The following is a 23,070-nucleotide window of genomic DNA, read 5'->3' as shown; positions in this document are numbered from 1 at the left end:
ATGTTCTGGGAACTAGCCACTCCCGGAACACATAAACAATACTTGGAAGATTTGGCTAATCCTCCCAGTATATGATTAATTAACATATCTTGTGGCCCCCGTATGGTATGTCCTTGATGGATAAACACCTCCATTCCCATGGCTATGTGCCTGACTAGCTTGGAACAATATGCAGAGCCGTTGGCAAAAAGCCTTCTTCATCTAGGTCCCTATAAACTCTCCTTGCTTAGTGTAAGTCCTTGGAATCTCACCTATGGAGAGGATGCTCTGCCTGGGACTACTTGCTCCCAATTCAGACCCTGAAAGCTGTATCCCGGGATTCCCCAGCTGAGAAAATTCAGATGTTGGTGCTTCCCTGAATTGGTGATGTTTTTCTATTTCCTCTTATATCTATATTAATATTGCTATAATCATATTAGTATTGGGCTATATTAATTATTTCTGCTATAGCTCTAAACTGTTCATGCATTTGCCTTTCCTGTAAATCAATAAAATATCCAGCTTCTTCTTCTCAAATGTGTCTTATTGTAGGTGCGAATCTGAACCAAAAATTTCCTTAATCACACAGTGGCGGGCTCCTTTGTTCCTCGTATAGGGGATCTCTGCACTAGTGTCTGATTTTCCTCCTAATAAAACTTTTCTTCTTTCAACCCAGCTTGGACTCCTCTGCATTTTGAGAGGGGGGAACTGCACCTGGTTGACAAAACATATATGTAATAGGAGTAGGAGCATGCATGGCATGATCCTATAGGTACTATGTCAGGTAGCATGTACTAGCACTCCCCTGGAAACTCACAAAGTAACCTCCAAAACTGAACATATCCATCTTAGTATCCCTGTTTGGTAATCTATATTTAGGAAAGAAGTAGGAGAGGTAAATTTGTTGAGTTCCAATTTCAGGCTCACCTGAGAAAAGATGTACTTTAGCTACCATCTATTCAGGGTCTTCACAGCCCCTCCTCCATTCAGGAAAAGAAAAGAGTGGTAGATGGCAAATTGTTTCTATTGAAAGATCCACTCAGCCATTTGCTCTTCCTGATGAGTAGCCAGTAAGGGGACTGCTTCATCATCTCAAAACACAGAACTTTCAGCATTGCTGTATCTGTCCCTAGAGTCCCCAAAAGTTTCCTAGGGAAACTCTGAGATGACCCCTATTAGTCCACTTGCACATATACTCCAATCCCTTCTGTTTCTCTCTGTTATGTGTATATACCCCTCTAACAAACTATTGGTAGAGCTGTGAATTGGTCAACTATTCTGGGAAGCAATTTGGAACTATATTTCAAGTCATTAAACTGTGCATACATGCCCTCTGATCTAGTGACAATCCTACTAGGCCTACACCCTGAAGAAAATAAAGAAAATTTAAAGGACTCATATGTACAAATTATGGGAGAAGGACTTTTTGGAGTGGTAAAGAATTTGAAACTAAGAAGGTACTCAATAAGCTAGGAATGGTGAACAAATTATGGTAAATGAATGTGGGCTGCTTTCTCTTTGTCTCTCTTTTCTTCCTTCTCTCTCCACAGTTTGGGCCCCGACTGGGTCAGAATGAAAGTGAAAACAATTGTTTATTTTGGCCAGAAACCCTCAGGGTCTTCTCCTCCCAGATCTTTATTTATTTATTTATTTTTTATTTAACTTTTAACATTTATTTTCACAACATTTTGGGTTACAAATTTTCTCCCCTTTTATCCCCTCCCCCCCCCAAACCCAAGCATTCTAATTGCCCCTGTGACCAATCTGCTCTCTCTTCTATCATCCCTCTCTGCCCTTGTCTCCGTCTTCTCTTTAGTCCTGTAGGGCCAGATAGCTTACTTTACCCCTTAACCTGAATTTCTTATTTCCTAGTGGTAAGAACATTACAGTTGATCCTAACACTTTGAGTTCCAACTTCTTTAGCTCCCTCCCTCTCCACCCCTTCCGTTTGGAAAGCAAGCAATTCAATATAGGCCAAATCTGTGTAGTTTTGCAAATGATTTCCATGATAGTTGTGTTGTATAGGACTAACTATATTTCCTTCCATCCTATCCTGTCCCCCATTACTTCTATTCTCTTATGATCCTTACCCTCCCCATGAGTGTCGACCTCAGATTGCATTCTCCTCCCCATGCCCTCCCCTCAATCATCCCCCCCCACCCTGCTTGTGCCCTTGTCCCCCACTCTCCTGTATTGTGAGATAGGTTTTCCTATCAAAATGAGTGTGCATTTTATTCTTTCCTTTAGTGGAATGTGATGAGAGTAGACCTCATGTTTTTCTCTCACCTCCCCTCTTTATCCCTCCACTAATGAGTCTTTTGCTTGCCTCTTTTATGAGAGATAATTTGCCCCATTCAATTTCTCCCTTTCTCCTCCCAATATTTCTCTCTCACTGCTTGATTTCATTTTTTTTTTAAGATATGATCCCATCCTCTTCAATTCACTCTGTGCACTCTGTCTCTATGTATGTGTGCGTGTGTGCATGTGTGTGTGTGTACTCCCACCCAGTACCCAGATACTGAAATGTTTCAAGAGTTACAAATATTGTCTTTCCATGTAGGAATGTAAACAGTTCAACTTTAGTAAGTCCCTTATGACTTCTCTTTGCTGTTCACCTTTTCATGGTTCTATTCATTCTTGTGTTTGAAAGTCAAATTTTCTTTTCAGCTCTGGTCTTTTCATCAAGAAAATTTGAAAATCCTCTATTTCATTGAAAGACCATTTTTTCTCCTGAAGTATTATACTCAGTTTTGCTGGGTAGGTGATTCTTGGTTTTAGTCCTAGTTCCTTTGACTTCTGGAATATCCTATTCCATGCCCTTCGATCCCTTAATGTAGAGGCTGCTAGATCTTGTGTTATCCTGATTGTATTTCCACAATACTTGAATTGTTTCTTTCTAGCTGCTTGCAATATTTTCTCCTTCACCTGGGAATTCTGGAATTTGGCCACAATGTTCCTAGGAGTTTCTCTTTTTGGATCTCTTTCATGCGGTGTTCTGTGGATTCCTTGAATATTTATTTTGCCCTCTGGTTCTAGAATCTCAGGGCAGTTTTCCTTGATAATTTCATGGAAGATGATGTCTAGGCTCTTCTTTTGGTCATGGTTTTTAGGTAGTCCCAAAATTTTTACATTGTCTCTCCTGAATCTATTTTCCAGGTCAGTTGTTTTTCCAATGAGATATTTCACATTATCTTCCATTTTTCCAATCTTCTCGCTATGTTCTGTGATATCTTGCTTTCTCACAAAGTCCTTAGCGTCCATCTGTGCCATTCTAGTTTTGAAAGAACTATTTTCTTCAGTGAGCTTTTGAATCTCCTTTTCCATTTGGCTAATTCTGCTTTTGAAAGCATTCTTCTCCTCATTGGCTTTTTGAACCTCTTTTGCCAATTGAGTTAGGCTAGTTTTCAAGGTGTTAATTACTTCAACATTTTTTTGGTTCTCCTTTAGCAGGGAGCTGATCTGCTTTTCATACTTTTCTTTCATCTCTCTCATTTCTCTTCCCAGTTTTTCCTCCACCTCTCTAACTTGATTTTCAAAATTCTTTTTGAGCTCTTCCATGGCCTGAGCCCATTGGGTTGGCTGGGACACAGAAGCCTTGATTTCTGTGTCTTTGCCTGATGGTAAGCATTGTTCTTCCTCATCAGAAAGGAAGGGAGGAAATGTCTGTTCTCCAAGAAAGTAGCCTTCAATAGTCTTATTTCTTTTCCCTTTTCTGGGCATTTTCCCTAGCCAGTGACTTGACCTCTGAATATTCTCCTCACACCCACCTCGCCTCCTGGTCCTCCCAGCCAGCCTTTGGGGACTGAGATTCAAATGCTGCTTCCCGCCTTAGGGCTTTTGGCGGGGGCAGGGCTGCTATTCAGTGTGAGAATTAAGTTCAGGTGGTCAGGTCAGGGCAGGGCCACCTCTCAGGCTCAGTTCCCTCAGCCGGTTTATGCACAGACCTTCCACAATGGATCCAGGCTCCCGCCCGCTTGGGGAGCCCCTGTCTGCAGCCGCCTCTCAGCTTCTACCTCCCGGGGGGGCCCGAATCATGGGGGCACCCCACTCCCCTCTCGACCCACCAAAGAGACTCTCTCACCGACCCCCGTCACCTGTGGGCGGAGGGACTTGTGCGGCCGCTGGAGATCCCGTCCCTGAAGCCTGCTCGGGTCTGTTTCTCTTGGTGCTGTGGCCGCAGCAGGTCTGGGCTGGGCTGGGCTCCGTGTCTGCAGCGCGACGGACCTTTTGCGAGAGGTTTGCAGGTCCCTCTGTGGGTAGAGGGACCCACGTGGCCGCTGGAGATCCTGTCCCCGAGGCCCGCTCGGATCTTTTCCTCTCGGTGCCGCGGCCGCTGCAGGGCTGCCCTCTGCTCCCAGTCCCGGCGCCCAGTCCGCAGCGCGAAGGACCCCCCGCGAGAGGTTTGCAGTTCTCTCCGGAACAGAAATCTCCCTCGCTCCAATATTCTGTGGCCTCTGGGTGCAGAATTCACCGTGAGTTGCTCCCCTGTGGCCGTTCTGTGGGTTGTGGGTTCGGAGCTATGTGTATGTGCGTCTTTCTACTCTGCCATCTTGGCTCCGCCCCCCCCAGATCTTTATTTTTTAAGATGCCATTCTTTGCCTCATTTTATTTAGCCTTAATCACCGAACCACATTGCCTCAGTCAAACTGAGGCCAGTTAAAAGACATGCATTCTGGGCCATCTCCAGTTGTCCTGATTCATATCTGGCCACTGCACCCAGATGACTCCTGAGATGAAGATGAGACTGATTACTTTGCACAGCCTTCCCTCACTTAAAATCCAATTTACTTGCCTGTCATGGCATCACTTCCCTGATATCATGGTCCTCTTCAGGAATGAAAGACAAAAACAACAACCATAATACTATATTAACACATCACTATTTTGCTGTTATGTTAATAATCAATTATTAAATTGGGATCCAGGCCTTTTCTTTTTCCATTTCCTCATTTAGGGCTCAGTCTAAGGTCAGTCAGTCTCTGAAGGACATGGGCCTACTAGATTACTCCTAACCCTTAGGTAACAAGCTCTTTAGTCTTGGGCTGGACCCCTTCTCACAGGGTGAGGGAAAGGAGGAGGGGATGAGGGCAGTATAAACAATGCAATCTGGATGAGTTCTTGCCCCAAAGAGAATGGCCCTGCCCTTGTAATTTTCCATTAGAATTTAGGGTTCTCATGAAGGAGAACAACAACCACAGAGTGGCCTAGGTGGATTCCCCAGTCCAGATTGCTGCAGGTGGCTGTCTTGTGATCAAGCCAGACTCTCCGCAGGAGAAGCTGAAAACACCTAGCCCACAATCTCATTAAATATACATCAATTGGGGTTGGTTTTCACTTGTTAGGGGTATTCTCCTTTACAAAGGTATTTCTAGCATTCTAGCATCCAGCTTCACCAACCTCTGGTGGTCTTTTGTTATCCACTGACCATCCATTTATTATTAGCTAGTCTAATTAATGAATTGATTATTAATAAGCTAGAAAGTCTGTGTCTCTGTTTTTCATTCATCACAGTAAGAAATGACGAGAGATATAATTTCAGAGATAGCTGGAAATACTTGTAGAACTGAAAAAAACTGAAGTGAGTAGAATCAGAAAATTCATACAATAACATTGAAAAGACAAACTCTGAAAGATTTAAGAACTTCAGTCAATGTAAAGTCCAACCAGAATTCCAGAGGACTGATGATAAAGCAAGATACCCACCTCCTGACAGAGAGGTGATGGAATCGATGCAGAATAAGACAAACTTTTTTTTTACATATATATATAGCTAATTTGGAAACAGTCTCTTAAAAGAAAGAAATAGGAAGGGAAGTCCTTAGCAAAGGTGAGGGGGGGATATATAGCATGAGAGGAGAGAAGAAATGAGATTAGTGGAGGGCTTATCTTGAAAGGCTTCTTGAAAGAGGTAGGTCTTGAACTGGATTTTTGAAGGCAGTGTAGGACTTAGATAAACAGAGCAGAAGAGCATTCCAATGTTCTGATTTAATTTCTAGTCTATTATTGGTGACTTATAATTTGACCAAGGCATCAGTATTGTAAATAGACAAGGAATTCAGAGTAGAAAAAGAAAGCAGATAATTTTGAAATCATGTATCAGCTTTGAGGGGCAAGAAGAGAAAGATTTAGAAAAGGAAAGAATTTCTTATCTACAAAAGCTATTTAAAAGTTGAATGCGAAGTTCTGGGTTCCTCGTCATTGGAGGGTTTTCAATCTCGGTTGACTTGTATATAGTTAAAAGTCATTATATTCAACAGAATGGACTCTTAGACCTGGTTTCCTTTAAAACTCAGCTCCAACCTCACCTTCCACATGAAGCCTTTCCCGATCCCTCGGCGGGCAGTGCCTCTCCAAACTATCTTGTATTTATTGTGTGTGTATATACATGTTTCCCCCTCCCTCGGAGGACTCCTCTTCCTCCTCCTCCTCAAGTGTGTTCCAGGTATGGGGATCAACAACAGCGTGGGTAAAAGCACGGAGGCTGGAGATGGAATGCCAAGTTCCGGGAACAGTCTAGTCCAGTTTGGCTGGACTATAGAGAGCAAGAACGGGAGGGATAAGGGACCCTGCAGAGGAAGGCCGCAGACAGACTGTGAAACGAACAGCTGCATCCACCACGAAGATGAATGCGACTCTGTAAAGGTTCCGTTCTCCAGAGCCGAACTTACGCTTCCCTTTCGGCTTCCGTAGGATCCTCAAGATCCCAGAGAGATTCACCTTCCCAAGGAAACAAAATCCCTAGGGACTGGAGGGAGCGAGGGCGGGGCAAGACGTGTCTCCGCCCCTTCCTCCGTCCCGCCTCCTCCTCCTGCCCAATCCAACCCCGGCGTGGCGACGTCGACGTCATTCCGCTCTCGTGTTCCGCTGGGGTAGCGGTGGCCGCGGCGGCTTGGAGGCTTCAGAGCTGCGGCGGGCTCGGCCGGCTCAGGTGAGTTCGTTACGCGGTCACTGAGTGTCCACGCTGCGGACACCCGACCCTTTCTCGGTCTGAAGTTGGCTTCATCAGGAGGTGGTGGGGCAGTCTGGGCGAAAGAAACAGGGCACGACGGGCCCAGGGGCCTGACCCCGAGCTGGGGAGAGAGGGCCCCGGGCCCGGCCGCTACATACTCGCCGCTGACTGCTCCGGGGTCGGGGTCCAGTGGCGTCTGCGCGGCCAGCGTACTAGGCCGGACTGCGCCGCCCGCGGGGATGGAAGATAGGCCTCTGCCGCCAGCCCGGCTCCCGGTCTGCCTGGGAAGAGGCCGCGGGTCATTGAACCACCCTGCCAAGGGACCGGGGAGGGCGGGCTTGCAGCTGCCAGAGTTGGGCACTTCCCTTTTCTGCCTACATAGCATACAGAGCAAGGATTCCTTATTCTGGGCTTCTAAGAGGCGTCCATAGAAACATTGCAAGGACTCTGAGCTTGTATTGAAAAAAAAATCTCATATATATATGTATACACACACACACATCACCAGTCTCTAACTGAAATATAGCTTTTCCTTCTACTACGAACGTAAACTACCTCAAACTGCGGTAGTATTAAGACTCTATCAGAAAGTCAAAGGGATACATGACATAAAAATGTTAAGAACCCCCTTGTCATAGTGAAGGACTCATATTCAGGTGTCTTTCAGTTTTGCTTTTTATAACCTCTTTTAAGAAACACTTATAAACAGTCTGTACAGGCTGACTTCTGTACTTGTTGGTGTGGAAGCTGAGATGTGTTGTCTTTTTGGGAAAATCTAGGTAAGGAAGTTAGAGATAAAAACTAAGTGAAAAAGTTAGGTAGAGAAATTACAGATAAAAACGAACTGAATGCATGTGTTCAGTATTTGGAACTTCACTAAAAACTTGATAGGAACTTTCTAAGTGTTTAGCTTAAAGGGCAAACTGAGGGGAAAGCTATATGGGAATCATAAGCCTTTTCTGAATAAGTAGGTTGGGTGACTGGCTGGAATTTTTGTGTTTGTTCACATTGCTCAACTGGAAGATTATAGGGGAGTAATAATTCTTCGTGGTCTATTTAAATTTCAGCCACACACTTGTTCTTAGGTGCTTGGATCCTCTTGCATATAAAATAAAGTAGTCTCTAATGCTTGTCAACCTCGTAATTTTTGGTGTTCTTCATGTTCTGTCCTCAGCTCTCTTCTATTTTATCTCTGCTTTTTCTTTGTTGTATTATTACATCTTTTTTCAACTGTTACCTCTATACCAATGACCCTAGAAGTGTCTGTCTGTGCTCTGACATGTCCCCTGAGCTTCAGACCTCTATTGTCTTCTAACCTGTAAGACATTATCATCTGAATGTCCCATGGGTTCTCCAAAGGCAACAACATATTCAAAACAGAATTATTAACTTTTCTACAAAACTTCTGACCAAATTCTGTTTGTACCGCTAGTCATCTGATAATTCAGTTTTGGAAATTCCTTAATTTTTTTTCTTTTTCTTTTCCCTCTTTCTCCCCAGTCATTCATTCACTTGTCAAGTCCTTTCAATTCTACCATTCACCTATCCTGAACTCTATAGCTTATTCCCACTGGTAACATTCTAAAACAGTATCTTACTAACAATTGCCATTTGCCATTTCATGCTAGCAAGTCTTTCTACCCTCCCCCCCCCCCCAAAAAAAAAACAAAACCAAAAAATCTCTTTCACATCTGATCTTCCTTATGCATAAAACCCTCTTAGTGGCTCTTTGTTTAGCTATTTCATAGGTTCATAATTTGGAGATAGAAGGGATTTTAGATGCTATCTAGACAAGTCCCTTCAATGTTACTGAGATCTTGACTGTTAAAGACACTTACCTAAGGTTACACAAGTAGTAAATGCAGAGCTAGATTTCAAGCTCAGGTTGTCTGTCTCTACATCCAGCAATCTTCCCTGTGTACCACACTGCTTCTTTAAGTCCTAATGCTTAAGCTTGGGATTCTGGCTCATCTACATTCTGGTGCTTTACTGAATATCCTGCTTTTTTAGTCTTACCTTAGAATTCTCTCTTCTAAGGACTATCCCTTGTGACTGAAATGAACTCTTTCCTCTTAGAATCTTTTATGTTCTTTCAAATTTCAGCTCAGATTCTATCTCTTCTGAGAAATTATTCTTTTTTAAATTTTGTTTTCGGTGTTCTACAATCACTTCCCTATATCTTAGATTTTTTCTCCTCCCTCCCTCCTTCCGCCTGCCTCACCACTCCTTCCCTGAGACAGCATATAGTTTTATATAGGTTCCACACATACATTCCTATTAAATACATTTTCACCTTAGTCATGTTGCATAGAATTAAAATGAATGGGAGAAATCATAAAACAAACCAAAACATATAACACAAAAGAAAATGATCTGCTTCATTCTGTGATCGAATTCCGTAGTTCTTTCTCTGTATGTGGAAGGCATTTTGCCTTAAGAGACCATTGGGAATTTTTTAAGTCCTTACATTGCAATGAAGTACTAAATCTGCCAGAAAAATTCCTCGCACACTGTGGTTGTTGCTGTGTACAAAGTTCTCCTGGTTCTGCTCCTTTCGCTCAGCATCAGGTCATATAAGTCTTTCCAGGCCTCTCTGAAGTCTTCCTGTTCATCATTTCTTATATCACAATAGTATTCCATTACATTCATATACCATAGTTTATTCAGCCATTCCCTAATTGATGGGTCAGGTCTCCCCTTGATTTTCAGTTTTTGGCCACCACAAAGAGAGCTGCTAGAAATATTTTTGAACATGTGGGACCCTTTCCCATATTTATGATCTCTTAGGGATACAGTCCTAGAAGCGGTATTGGTGTGTCAAAGGATGTGCACATTTTTGTAGCCCTTTGGGCATAGTTCCAAATTGCTCCCCAGAATGGTTGGATCAGCGCACAGCTCCACCAGCAGTGAATTAGTGTTCCAGCTCTCCCACATCTTCTCCAGCATTTATCATCTTCCTGTTTTGTCATTTTAGCCAATCTGAGAGGTATGATGTGGTATCTCAGAGTTGTTTTGATTTGCATCTCTCTAATCAATAATGATTCAGAGCATTTTTTTATATGACTGTAGATATCTTTAATCTGAGAAATTATTCTTGATCTTCCTAGTTGTTAGTGAATTTTCCCTCAAATTACATTATGTCTATTAACTGTAAATACTGGATCCTTCTAGAAGAATATGAACTCCTTGCAAAATGTTTCTTTGCATGGTGTCTTGCAGTTATGCTTGTTGAACTCAGTTGTTGAACATTATACAGACAGTTCTCACGTTAGGTAAGTGGACCTTTCCGAAGACCTTTTGGTGAAGAGATTTTTACTTAATGCCATTTTGCCCAGAGACAGGAAATGGAGGGAGGCAAGAAGGGGATTGCCCCCTGGAAGGAGTGGATCAGCACAAGGTTCATGGACATGTTCAGCAGGGACAGGGAAATAAGAGCAGGAGGAAAAAGAATGGGGAGTATGATGGGGACAGCTATATGGGAACCTGGCCTGAACAGAGAAGAAGAATGGAGGGAGACATGTAGGGGCTGGACATGGACACAGACAGGACAGACTTGTGGTGCGCTAGCATGTACAACTAGAAGACAGGCAGACGGGTGGAGTAGGGCAGAGGTCTTCCATCGCTGGCAGTAGTGGTAGTCTCTCAGCCTCTGTTCTTCTGCTTTGACTTGGAGGATTTGAGGGGTTGGTTTTTTTTTTTAGGGTTTTTACATTTAAAAGAATATTAATCCATTTAAAATATCAATCACAAACCCTTTATTTGTCAACATAACACTTTTGTGAAAAATAACTCTTATTTTCCAAAACAAAAATGAGAATAGTAGTATTATTTTGCATATTTTTGCCAATTTGTGTAGTATCTAGCTTAATAGAATATAACTAGATTTTCATGTCTAATATCTATATTTAATATGTTGCGATATTTTACTTAAAGTATGTGGAAAAAAATCTAGCTTTCCATATATGTACTTGGAAAAGGAAGGTGTATATTAACAAGCAGATAACATCTTAATATTGTTATAAAAATAATTTTGGCCTCACAGATCTATTGAAAGGGTTTTTGGAAACTCCAAGGGTTCTCATATCACACTTTAAGAACCACTGCCTATCTCTTTCACTTTTGATTTCTCAGTCTTTACTGGATCTCTTCAAATATGTATGTCTCCTTATGATAATATAAGAAGGATCATGCCCCATGGGGTGGATACCAACATCCTTACTACATTAAATAATAATAATAAGCTTCAAAAGTTTTTGGGGGGGGTGAGGAGAGGAAGGGAAACAGAGAGATGCACACATAGAGAAAGAGAGAACTGAGACAGTTAATTTACATGGTTTTTTGGAATGCAGATTTCAGATTCTTTTCCTAAAGTTGAATTTGCATAATGTGAATTTATGTAAAGTGAGAACTGTCTGTATATCCTATACTCTTACCCAACTAGACAGTCTTGTTCTTTCACTGTGCTGTTTTGCCTGTGTACCTTTTCTTGTGCCTTTCCTGAACCCAGTTCTTCTATATCTTACCTTTCTTTATCTCTTAACATTCCCTTGGTCAGTAATAATTCCTCTTTTCTTGGTCCTTTCATAACATTTGTTTAGTACGTTATAGGTATGTTTTGATGTTCTTTTACATAATAATCTTGATCTTGCCACTACGCACAAATGTACCCACCTCCATATGCAAGATGTACCCACCTCCATATGCAAGAATTCCCACATCCCCTTACCTGACCATAATCTGATGATTTTTCACCTCTCCCTCTGCCTTCCCTTACAAGACCGTGCTTTTTGTTCACACTGTGGCCTTGCATCTCTGCACCCTTCAGTTCTTTCCAAGGCCATTACCCTTGCACTAGCCAGTCTGTTCTTTTACCCATCTTGACCCCTTAGTGAACCAGTTCAACGCTACACTCTTCTCTTGAGTCTCTGGCCCCTTCATCATATTGCCAGTTCTCTGCCAAGCCTTATTCTCAGATTACTGCCATCATCCACTGCCTTACGTCTTACAGCTGCTAGATGAAGGTAGAGAAAATCACACAGCTGTTCTGACTAGGTCCATTACAGATTTCTGTTATGAAACCTACAGGTGGGCCCCCTCTGCTTATCTCTCTTAACTCTACTTTTAGTGTTCTAATCCTTTTCATTCCTCCTTAAACCTTGCATGACTCTTCCTTTCCTCATTCAGGTGAGAACCTTGACTCATATTTTACAGAAAAAATGTGGAGACCATCCTCCCTGAGGATCCTGAGGGAGCCTCTTCTTTCTTCCTAATCTCATATCACTCATAATGCTTTCTGCCACCATATTCTTCACCCCTGTGTCATATGAAGAGGTGGTCTTACTCTTACTGAGGCTAACCCCTCTGCCTGCACAAGAGATCTCATTCCATCCTAATGCCTCTTACAGATTGCTGCCTCTGTAATCCCCATTCTGTTGCTTATTTTCAGTCTCTCCCTGTCTCTTGGCTGCTAACCTACTGCCTACGAATATATCAGTCTCCGTATTCTGAAAAAACCCTCACTTGATTCTTCCATCCCCAATAACTGTCATCCTATATCTCTTCTACCTTTTTTAGCTAAACTCCTTGAAAAGGTTATCTACAATTGGTGATTTGTCTTCCAATTTGTCCAATTGTCCAGTTTGTCTTCTCATACTCTCCTTTTAACCCCTTACAATACATTTTCCAGCCTTATTGTTTTCCTGAAGCTGTTCTCCCCAGTGTTACCAATGATCCTTCCATTTTTCGGGGAATCAGTAGGTATTGAGTGACTTGTCCAGGGTCCCATACAACTAGTAAGTGTCTGAGGCAGGATTTAAACTTAGGTCTGACTCCCGGACCAGTGCTCTGTACACTGCTTAATCTAGCCATACCTCCAGTGGTCTCTTAATTGCCAAATCCAATGGCCGTTTCTCATTCTTCTTGATCTCTCTATAGACTTTGACACTGTTGATCACTCATTTCTTCGTGATTCTCTCCTCTCAGTTTTGGGACACCACTGTCTCCCCTATCTGACCCCTCCTTCTCTGTCTCCTTTGCTGTATCCTTATTCATATCACACCCTCTAACAGTGGGTATCCTACAGGATACTGTTCTGTGTCATCTTCTTCTGTACTACTTCACTGATTCATCAGCTCCCATAGGTTTAATTATCCTCTCTATGCTGATGATTGTCAAATCTGCCTGTCTGGCCTGACTTCCTGCTTGCATCTTCATCTGCCTTTTAGATGTCTTAAACTCAATATATCCAAAACAGAATTTATTATCTTTGTCCCTAAACCTTTTCCCTTCTACCTTCCCAATTATTATAGAGGGCAACACCATCCTTCTAGTCCCACAGGTTCACAACCTAGTTATTATCTCAATGTCTCTCTTTTCCAACATCTAATACTTGCCAAGGCCTGTTGATTTCAACTTTACAACATGTACTACTCCCTCCTTCCTCTTTTGATCTGTCACGACTCTGGTGCTGGTCCTCATCCCCACATGCCTGAACTATTGCAGTAATCTTCAAGTGAGTCTGTGTAAAATCTTTCCCTACACCATCCTCCTTTCCGCCACCAAAGTGATTTCCTAAAGTACAGGTCTGGTCATTTCACCCCTCCTACTCATGCCTCTGAGATCAAATACAAAACACTGTTTGGCATTCAAATCCCTTCATAACCTAGTTCCCTCTTACCTTTCCAGTCTTCTTATGCCTTACCCCCCACCATGTACTCTTGAATCCAGTAACACTGGCTTCCTGACTTCCATAAACAAGTATTAATAGGAAGATGACAAGGAAAGATTGAAGTAAATTGTTGACGTTAACAAGGGAAGCAATTATTATTAGTACTTAGTAATTTCAGCTATCCAGAATGTTGCTTAAAAACTCAGAAATCTGAAATTTATACTTCTGATTAGCAAAAATAGAGGTCACTAAATCCATGAGCTAAATGTTCATTTATTATCTTAATGAAAGCAACCCAGTGGTCGGTGCTCTTTAGAAACCTGCTTTCAAGACAGTTGCAACAACTTTAGTTATCTGGTCTCTTAGCCGTCAGATTAAAAGTAGCACATTCAAAGAGAAGGGGAAGTACAGTAAGATGGAGACAGACTGATAGCAGTAAGAGAGGACATTCTTGACAGTGAGAGAGAAGACAATAAGTTGCAAAAAAGCACACCACACAAAAGAACAAAATAGTCAAGACTTTTACTGATGAGGATAAAACAGTTCTACACAACTGAAGAGTATGAGGCCACTTCTATTTTAGAGAACAATGCAGTATTTAAGTACATAATGAGAGCCAGCTTGATGTGTTGGAAAAACACATGTTGGTTTTTAAGTCAATGTGGGACCTTAAGGATGAATTTCTTATTGAGTTTGGCACCACCCATCACATTTATATACCATAGCTTGTTCTTCATTTCCATTTATGAACACCCCTTCAGATTTCCATTCTTTGCCTCAAAAAGAATTATAAAATTTTTTGTATGTCCTTATACTTTGTTTTGCTTAGGACAAATTCCTCCTTTGATCTACTCTTCCTAAGTCTTAATTCCCCTTTGTCTTTCCTTCCTGTTTCTCCATTGAATAAAATAAACTCTTTATGCGTTTTTTATTCTCTCCTTTGGGGAGTTCAAATGAGAGTGAAGTTTAAATGTCAACCACCTCTGCATATCTCCTCCTTTTTTGTATAGATGTCTCCTTGTACACCCTGATTATGTGAGATAAATTTCCCTAATCTTTTTTCCCTCTTATTGTATTCCTCTTTCCCCCTAAAGATTATAAAGAACCATTCCTAACATTATAACAGAACCATTCCTAAACCTTGTTTAATTAGATTTTCTGTATGACCCCTGAAGATAATAGGATTTAGAAGGGACTCATAATCATCTCCCTGTATTTGAATGTAAACAGTTTATCTTTTAATCCTTTAACATTGTTCATTGCTGTTTACCTTTTTATGTTTCTCTTTATTTCTGTGTTTTAACGCGAGTCCTCTGTTAGTTTTGCTGGATAAATTATTCTTGCCTCTAAGTCTTTCCTCTCCCTTTTGGAATATTGTGTTCTAAGCTCTCTGCTCCTTTATAGTGGAGGCTGCTAATATATCCTGACTCTGTGTGGCTCTTTGATGTTTGAATTAATTCTTTTATGGCTCCTTGCCATATTTTTCTTTGACCTTGAAATTCTGGATTTCTGTTCCTGAGAGTTTTGATTTGGGGGTTTCTTTCAGGAGGTAACCAGTGGTCTATTTCTACCTTGATTTCTGAGTCTAAGACATAAGAATTAAAATCTAATGTTTAAGCTCTTATTTTGGTTATGGCTTTGAATGATTCTTAAATATTTTCTCCTTGATCTGTTTATTCGGTTAGTTTTATGTTTTGTGTTTTTTACAGTACATTACATTTTCTGCTTTTTTTCAGTCTTTTGGCTTTATTTTTAATATTTCTTGTTACATGGAATCATTGGCGTCTCCCATTGCATCTTGGGCCATCTCTAGGCTTCCTGATGAGTATCATCACTGGGTCCAGATGGCTCTGGAGGAGAAAGTGAGGCTGGTGACCTTGCACGGCCCTCCCTCACTCAAATCAGTCAACTGCACGTCATGTCAAAATTTCCCTGATGTCATGGTCCTCTTCACAAATGAAGGACAAGCTCTCTTTGTACTGTTCTAGTATTCAGGAAATTTGTTGCATGGGCAAAGTTTTGTCTCTCTTGTACAAACTCCATGAACTAAAAGTTGATTTCCTGTCTTAATAGAAACAGCCCAGTGTTCCTTGCTTAGAAACCTACTTTCAAGACAGGATAAAACATCTCCCAGGTCCTCTGTTTTGTTTTATTTAACTCCCTTTATGATTCTTGAAGTTCTTAGGGCACTGAGGGGACACTTGTTTCTTCTCTCCTCATTAGAATGTCTACGCTTCATTCCCTTCCAGTTACTCTAATGTATTTTTCTTTCTGTGTTTCCTCTTAATTATTATTTGCGTTTTTAAGCTTTGTTGAGCTCTGGTCTTTTCTTCAGGAATGCTTAGAAATCTTCTGTGTGCCATCTCTATCTGGCCACTGGATCCAAATGGCTCTGGAGGAGAAAGTGAGGCTGATGACTTTGCACAGCCTCCCTCACTCAAATCAGAGTCATTTGCAAGTCATGCCATCATCTCCCTGATGTCATGGTCCTCTTTGAGAACGAATGATAAACCACAACCACAAGAAATCCTCTATATCATTAAAGTCCATTTTTTTCTCTGTAAAATTATACTCAATTGTTCTGGGTAAGCCTTTTTTCCCCTTTGGATGATCACATTCCAAAATTTGTGGTCCTTACTTGGTAGCTCTCAAATCTTTTGTGATCCTGATTGTGCTGTGGTTCCTTGGTATCTAAATTCTTTCAGTAGTTTTTCTTTGACCTGAAAACTCTGGATTTTGCCCATGGATTTTGAGAATTTTAATTTTGAGGTTTCTTTCAGGAGGTTACTGGGTAGATGTTTTTTACATTTTTATTTAACCCTTTGTTCTGATAGGTCTAGGCTGTTTCATTTATGAAAACTTGAAATAGAGTTCTGAGGTTCTCTTCATAGGGGCTGTGGAGTTATTCTTTTTTATTAGCTTTATGTTCTGGATATTCCTAGTTAGATAAAAATTTCTTTATTGTTGGTGTCTTCTGCATATTTTTAATTCCAGCTTTGTGTTCTGAATTCTAACTTTTTGTCTCCAGCTATGCCTGTATACTTAAATGGAATAGTGGGCCATTTGGTCCTCATGATCATTGTCTGGGATCTTGTTGCTGGCCCTGTCAGCAGAAAGTGCTGGCAGCTTTCAGGCCCACGACTAGCTTTCTGGAACTGTGCTAAGCTCTTCAAGGCCATCAGGGCAAACTTATCAGCATGTTACAAACTTTTGAGAATTCCCAAGTTCAGTCTGAGGGCCAGAACTTTACTGAAGTCTGACAGCCCAAGGGCTTCTCTTCTGCAGGGTAGTGCTTGACCACTTTGGGACTTCCTGACTAGAGCATTTAGAGGCTGTCTGAGCTAGAGCTGAAGTTGGAATGTCTCCCAGAAGGGAGCTTGCCTCCCAGGCTCTTCTGGCTGAAACTCTTCCTTAGTTGACTGAAGTCTTCGGTGTCCTCTTTTGCCAACACTGAGCCGGTTAAAAGTATTTATTATGGTTTATTTCCTTTATTCCTTAATCTATATTTGGTCTGGTACTCAGTTTTATTTTTTCTAGAATTTATGTGTGTGTGTGTGTGTGTGTGTGTGTGTGTGTGTGTGTGTATATATTTTAGGCTATTTTCCAATTATCTTGACTGGGAAATCAGGACAATTAAAAATAAAGACATTTCTGAATTGTAAAATGCAAAATATTTGTACCTCTTCTAATGCAAAATGAAGACTAACATGGGTGGGAAACCTGCTGCGTTGAGTCCACATGTGGACCTGTAGGTCCTCAAGTGCAAGCCCTTTGACTGAATCTAGACTTCACAGAACAAATCCCTTAATAAAAGGATTTGTTCTATGTATCTTGGACTCAGTCTAAAGGCTGCACCCTAGGACCTAGAGGACCATACGTGGCCTTGTTGGGGGTGGAAGCTCAATTCCATGTGGACAGTCTCGGGTGGGTAAAGGTGGGAACTTCTAAATCTTAGAGTTCTCATGAGGCCCCCCCAGAAAACAGCAGGGAATCGAGGAGTGAGACCGAGCAATCTCGTGTATTTCTGCCTCTTCCCGTGAGAAACGTGATGGGAGGAGCATCCCCCTCGAGACTGTCCCGGATCTGGGCACACCTATTGTTATCTAACAGGCACGGTATTCAGGTGCAAACTACGCGGCAGGAGAGCTTAAGTAGGGTCAGGAAAGCCTGAAGGCTCTCTTAGCGCTGAGGGGCCCTTAAGGACAGAAGGCCCCTCTTCCTTCTTCCTTCTGTTCTCTCTTCCCTCTCCCCTCTCTCCCCACTTCCACTTCTGCTTTCAATCTCTTACTGTAAGATCTTTGCTTCCTTGGGAGATTTCTCTCTCCCTCCTAAGGAAGAGTTCCCCCTGCACATGTAACCTAGGCCCTGAATAAAGCCTAACCCTTGTTCGACTCCGGAAAGTCTCTTCTCTCATACGTTTATCCGGATTGGCCAACCGAAGACCTGGGACAGGTAAGGTAAGACTCGGGTAGCCCTCAGGCCTCTAGGCCTGGCATGGCCTGGAAGCCGCATGTTCCCCATCCCTGCTAGCATAGCATCTCTGTTATTTTTGAAACCATGGAATTTTTGTTTTATAATTATGGATTGATATCTATTTGGGAGGTCTCTATAGCCAAAAAGATTACCTTCTAGTGTCCATTCTTTTGGGAATATGCCTCCTTATATCTTGCTGTGCCAATACAGGGTTTGGCAGTGAAGTTTACCACAATATCACAATGAGGTATCAAAGGAGATCTTTTATGAAGATTTATTATAAGTAGCTGTTATTGTAGAAGCCTGATTTGCTAATAGTAAAAGGACTTTACTATATCTCTAGGAAACATAAAATGAAGCAGTGTAGAAAGAAAATTACTATAGGATATAAAGGAACAATACATGTCTGTACATGAGTAATAAGTATTATAGATGAAAAATAATTTACATGGCTCATTTTTAGTTTTACATCATAGTGATACAGTTTTAAAAAATAAAATAAATCCAAATTTTTTTATATACTGGAAGATGCCTAACATAAGACACTTTGAACAAAAAGATAAAAGAACTATTTGTGGGGAATTTCCATGAAGTTTTAAAATGTGCTAAGAAGTTTTTAAAATCTCAAAAATTCTAACTTTTTTACAGCTTTCATTTTAGGAAAATGGAATTAAAACAGAATAATCTGTAAATCTCTTACCTGCCAAATGGATTATGTCAAGTTAGGGTATACATATAGATAGCATTTTGAAAACTTTCACGGTTATAAGTCCTTAAGACATGAATTTTTTTCTTCAATTAGGGTAGAATATTTAACCTCTCAGTATTGGTTACAGAAAATGCTTGCTTTGTACAGTCAAACCTCATTGAGGTCTGACTCTAATACTGGATAGGATATTAGTCTTATTTATACATCTCAAATCTTTTAACTCCTTTTTATAGATGAGAAGAAATGTTGAATATGGAATAACTTCCTTTTTTCTCCCCTTCTCAGCAAGTAACAGATGCGGGTGAAGGATCCGTCCAGGGCTGTTTCTGAAAAAACCAAAAGAAACAGAAGGCCTAATACTCCTCCAGATGAAGACTCTTCAGATGACATTGCTGGTAAATTACAACATTTGGGACCAAAAGAAGATTTGAGGGAAGGAGGAAAATATTACTTATATTTATTACCTTTAAAGCTGAAAGCTTAAATTGTAGTGGATGGATGCTTAATATTTTTATTTGAAAATTGATCAACTTGGTTTTAACAAGTTATTGCATTGTATTCAGGAAATAAGGATAAAGACTGTTCCAGTTGGACAAAAGGTAGTATTATGTGTACATAGAAAATTATATGATTATTACCACTATCCCCAGAGCACTAGATATTTTATAATATACAAAAATTATTTTTTTCCATTTCACTAAAATATAGTAATTTTTTTCTGAGCTTTTTTTTACCTATTAACAGAAAACTTTCAGAATTTTTCATTGTAATTTTTAGATTGTTTTCTTGATATAATTTAAAGATTTTTTAAAAACAAATCCCATGTGTTACCTTCAAAACTGTCCTTTCTGAACTCCCTTCTGTTCTTTTCTCTGCATTTTTAGAACTGCTACACTTGCCCTCTTTTTTTGGGTGGGCCTCACTGTAGCTATCAATAAGATCACTATTATCAGCCCCCTCCTCTTCAAGTAACTTGAGATAAAGAAAGGAAAACTCCTCATAACAAATAAATATAGCAAGCAACACCAGTCTACAAAGTGGCTGTGTTCAAAAACAAATGTTCTCTGCGCCTCTCAGAAAGATGATACATTATATCTGGAGATATGGTTGATCATTGCCTTAATCAAAGTTTTTAAGTTTTTCAGAGTTTTTCTTTACACTATTGTCCTTGCATAAATTATTCTCCTCATTCTGGTCATTCAGATCTCAGTCAATTCATCCTACTCAACATTCTCTGAAATCTTTTCTCCTTTTATCATTTCTTAAGACATAATAATATTCCATTATATTTATATATCAGTTTGACCATTTCCCAGTTGTCTAAATACTCTAATGTATCCATGTAGATTCCAGTTCTTTTTCCCTCCTTTTTTACTCTTCAGAATTAGGAAGTTTATTTTGCTTATGTCTTTTCTCCTATATTCTCCTTCCTCTTCCCTCCCTTTCCGTGCTATTGAGGGGAATTGATATATTTCTGCACCAAACTGTGTGTATATGTTCGACCCTCATTTATATGTTTCAGGATAGAATGAGATTCATCTCATGCCCACTGCCCCTCTGCTGTTTTCATGTTTGTTCATTCTTGTGCATTCTATTTGTAAGAAATAGCAAGTTTTATACCCTTCTTCCTCCTTTCTGTGTTAGAGTATTCCACCTTTTCTTTTCTTTTTGCTTTCTTAAAACCTTTAGAGTGGAACCAGTCCATCCTCAGAAACTATTGTTCTTAATAAACTTCCTCAGAACTCTTTGAATATATTAAAGTTCAGAAGGCAAACTTGTTTCTTTTGTTCCCGTTGGAAAGTTTAGTTCATTTTTTTCCTTTTGAGTTTTTGCTTGCAGTTTTTTCTTTTTTAAAAAAAAATATTTATTTTTAGCCTTCAACATTCATTTCCATAAGATTTTGAGTTCCAAATTTTCTCCCCATCTCTCCCCTCCCCCACCCCAACACACTGTGCATCCTGATTACTCCTTTCCCCAATCCGCCCTCCCTTCTATCACACCCCTCCCTTACCTTATCCACATCTCTTCTGTTTTCTTGTAGGACAAGATAGATTTCTATACCTCATTACCTGTATTTCTTATTTCCCAGTTGCATGTAAAAACAATTTTTAATATTTGTTTTTAAAATTTCTCTCCTTTCCTCCCCATCCATCCCCACGGAGAAGACAAGGAATTCAATATAGTTATACATGTGCAGTTATGCAAAAGACTTCCATAAAAGTCATGTTGTGAAAGACTATATTTCCCCTCCATCCTATCCCTACCCCCATTTAGTTCTATTCTCTCTTTTGACCTTGTCCCTCCTCAAAAGTGTTTACTTCTAATTGCTCCTTTCTCCCATTTGACCTCCCTTCTATCATCATCTTCACCCCACTTGTCCCCTTCTCCCCTACTTTCCTGTAGTGTAAGATAGATTTTCATACCAAATTGAGTGTGCATGTTATTTCCTCCTTAAGCCAGATCTGATGAGAGTAAGCTTCCCTTTTTCCCTCTTACCTCCCCTCGTTTTCCCCTCCATTGAAAAAGCTTTTCCTTGCCTCTTTTATGAGAGATAATTTGCCCCAATCCATTTCTCCCTTTCTCTTCCCAATATATTCCTCTCTCACCCCTTAGTTTTATTTTTTTTAGATATCATCCCTTCCAATTCAACTCACCCTGTGCCCTCTGTCTGTTTGTATATAATCCCTCCAACTGCCCAAATACTGAGAAAAATCTCAAGAGTTACAAATACTGTCTTTCCATGTAGGAATGTAAACAGTTCAACTTTGGTAAGTCCCTTATGATTCTCTTTCCTGTTTACCTTTTTGTACTTCTCTTGATTCTTGTGTTTGAAAGTCATATTTTCTATTCAGCTCTGGTCTTTTCATCAAGAATGCTTGAAAGTCCTCTTTCATTAAATGACTATTTTGTCCCCTCAGGTATTATACTTAGTTTTGCTGGGTAGGTGATTCTTGTTTTTAATCCTAGTTCCTTTGACTTCTGGAATATCATATTCCAAGCCCTGTGATCCCTTAATATAGAAGCTGCTAGATCTTGTGTTATCCTGATTGTATTTCCACAATACTCAAATTGTTTCTTTCTGGCTGCTTGCAATATTTTCTCCTTGACCTGGAAACTCTGGAATTTGGCTACAATATTCCTAGGAGTTTTTCTTTTTGAATCTCTTTCAGGAGATGATCGGTGGATTCTTTCAATATTTATTTTATCCTCTGGTTCTAGAATATCGGGGCAGTTTTCCTTGATAATTTCATGAAAGATGATATCTAGGCTTTTTTTTTTTGATCATGGCTTTCAGATAGTCTCATAATTTTTAAATTGTCTTTCATGGATCTATTTTCCAGGTCAGTTGTTTTTTCAGTGAGACATTTCACATTGTCTGCTATTTTTTCATTCCTTTGGTTTTGTTTTATAATTTGATTTTTCATTAGCTTCCATCTGCTCCATTCTAACTTTAAGGAATTATTTTCTTCAGTGAGCTTTTGGATCTCCTTTTCCATCTGGCCAATTCTGCTTTTTAGGCAATTCTTCTCCTCATTGGCTTTTTGAATCTCTTTTGCTATTTGGGTTAGTCTATTTTTTAAAGTGTTATTTTCTTCAGCATTTTATTGGATCTCTTTTAGCAAGCAGTTGACTCATTTTTCATGATTTTCTTGCATCACTCTTATTTCTCTTCCCAGTTTTTGCTCCACTTCTCTTACTTGATTTTCAAAATCCTTTTTGAGCTCTTCCATGGCCCGAGACCAGTTCATATTTTTCTTGGAAGCTTTGGATGGAGGAGCTTTGGCTTTGTTTTCTTCTGTTTGCATGCTTTGGTTTTCCTTGTCATCAAAGTAAGATTCTACAGTCTGATTCTTTTTCTGGTTTTTGCTTATTTCCCCAGCCATTTACTTGACTTTGGAACTCTTTGTCAAAGTAGTTCTCTGCTTCCAGTGGAGGTGGGGCAGGGGAGGAGGGAAGGGGTGTACTGTCAGCTGCTCGATCCCCCCACAATCTGTGAGCCTAGAGCTCCACAGTGACTGCAGCTGCCCCTGCTGCTGCTGTGGCTGCCGTGGATTCCTCTGCCCCCTTCCCCTTCTGCCACCTGGTCCTGGGATCAGATCACTCCGTTCTCCTGCACTGGTCCCACAGGCTTAACAATGACCTTCCAATTTATCCTCAGTGTTTTGGGGTCATGAAGTCTGGAAACCACCACAGGTGCGAGAGATTTAGTCCCCCTAAAGCCTCTCAGGTCCTGTCTGTTCTGGCGTGGCCCACTCTGGACTGCTCCCAGCGTGGTGCGATAAACACTTCCTG

The 23,070-nt window shown here is 40.6% G+C and overlaps 1 protein-coding gene across 7 annotated transcripts in view; it reads left to right on the top strand.

Moving 5' to 3' along the window:
* The first annotated feature begins 6,784 nt into the window (after nucleotides 1-6,784).
* USP45 (ubiquitin specific peptidase 45) overlaps nucleotides 6,785-23,070 on the top strand; it is a 79,538-nt gene continuing 63,252 nt past the window's right edge. For 2 of the 7 annotated variants that reach the window (XM_072642920.1, XM_072642917.1), the window contains exons 1-2: nucleotides 6,785-6,907; nucleotides 19,063-19,172. In XM_072642920.1, coding sequence (XP_072499021.1) covers nucleotides 19,073-19,172 — 100 coding nt within the window. In that variant the 5' untranslated portion in view covers nucleotides 6,785-6,907; nucleotides 19,063-19,072. Of the gene's footprint in view, nucleotides 6,908-18,989; nucleotides 19,173-23,070 lie in introns of those variants that run through there. The other 5 variants (XM_072642921.1, XM_072642919.1, XM_072642922.1 and 2 more) reach the window with 4 other exon arrangements.

Source organism: Notamacropus eugenii, chromosome 2 (assembly GCF_028372415.1).
Source record: "Notamacropus eugenii isolate mMacEug1 chromosome 2, mMacEug1.pri_v2, whole genome shotgun sequence".
NCBI lineage: Eukaryota > Metazoa > Chordata > Mammalia > Diprotodontia > Macropodidae > Notamacropus > Notamacropus eugenii.
This window is presented reverse-complemented; position numbering and strand designations above follow the sequence as displayed.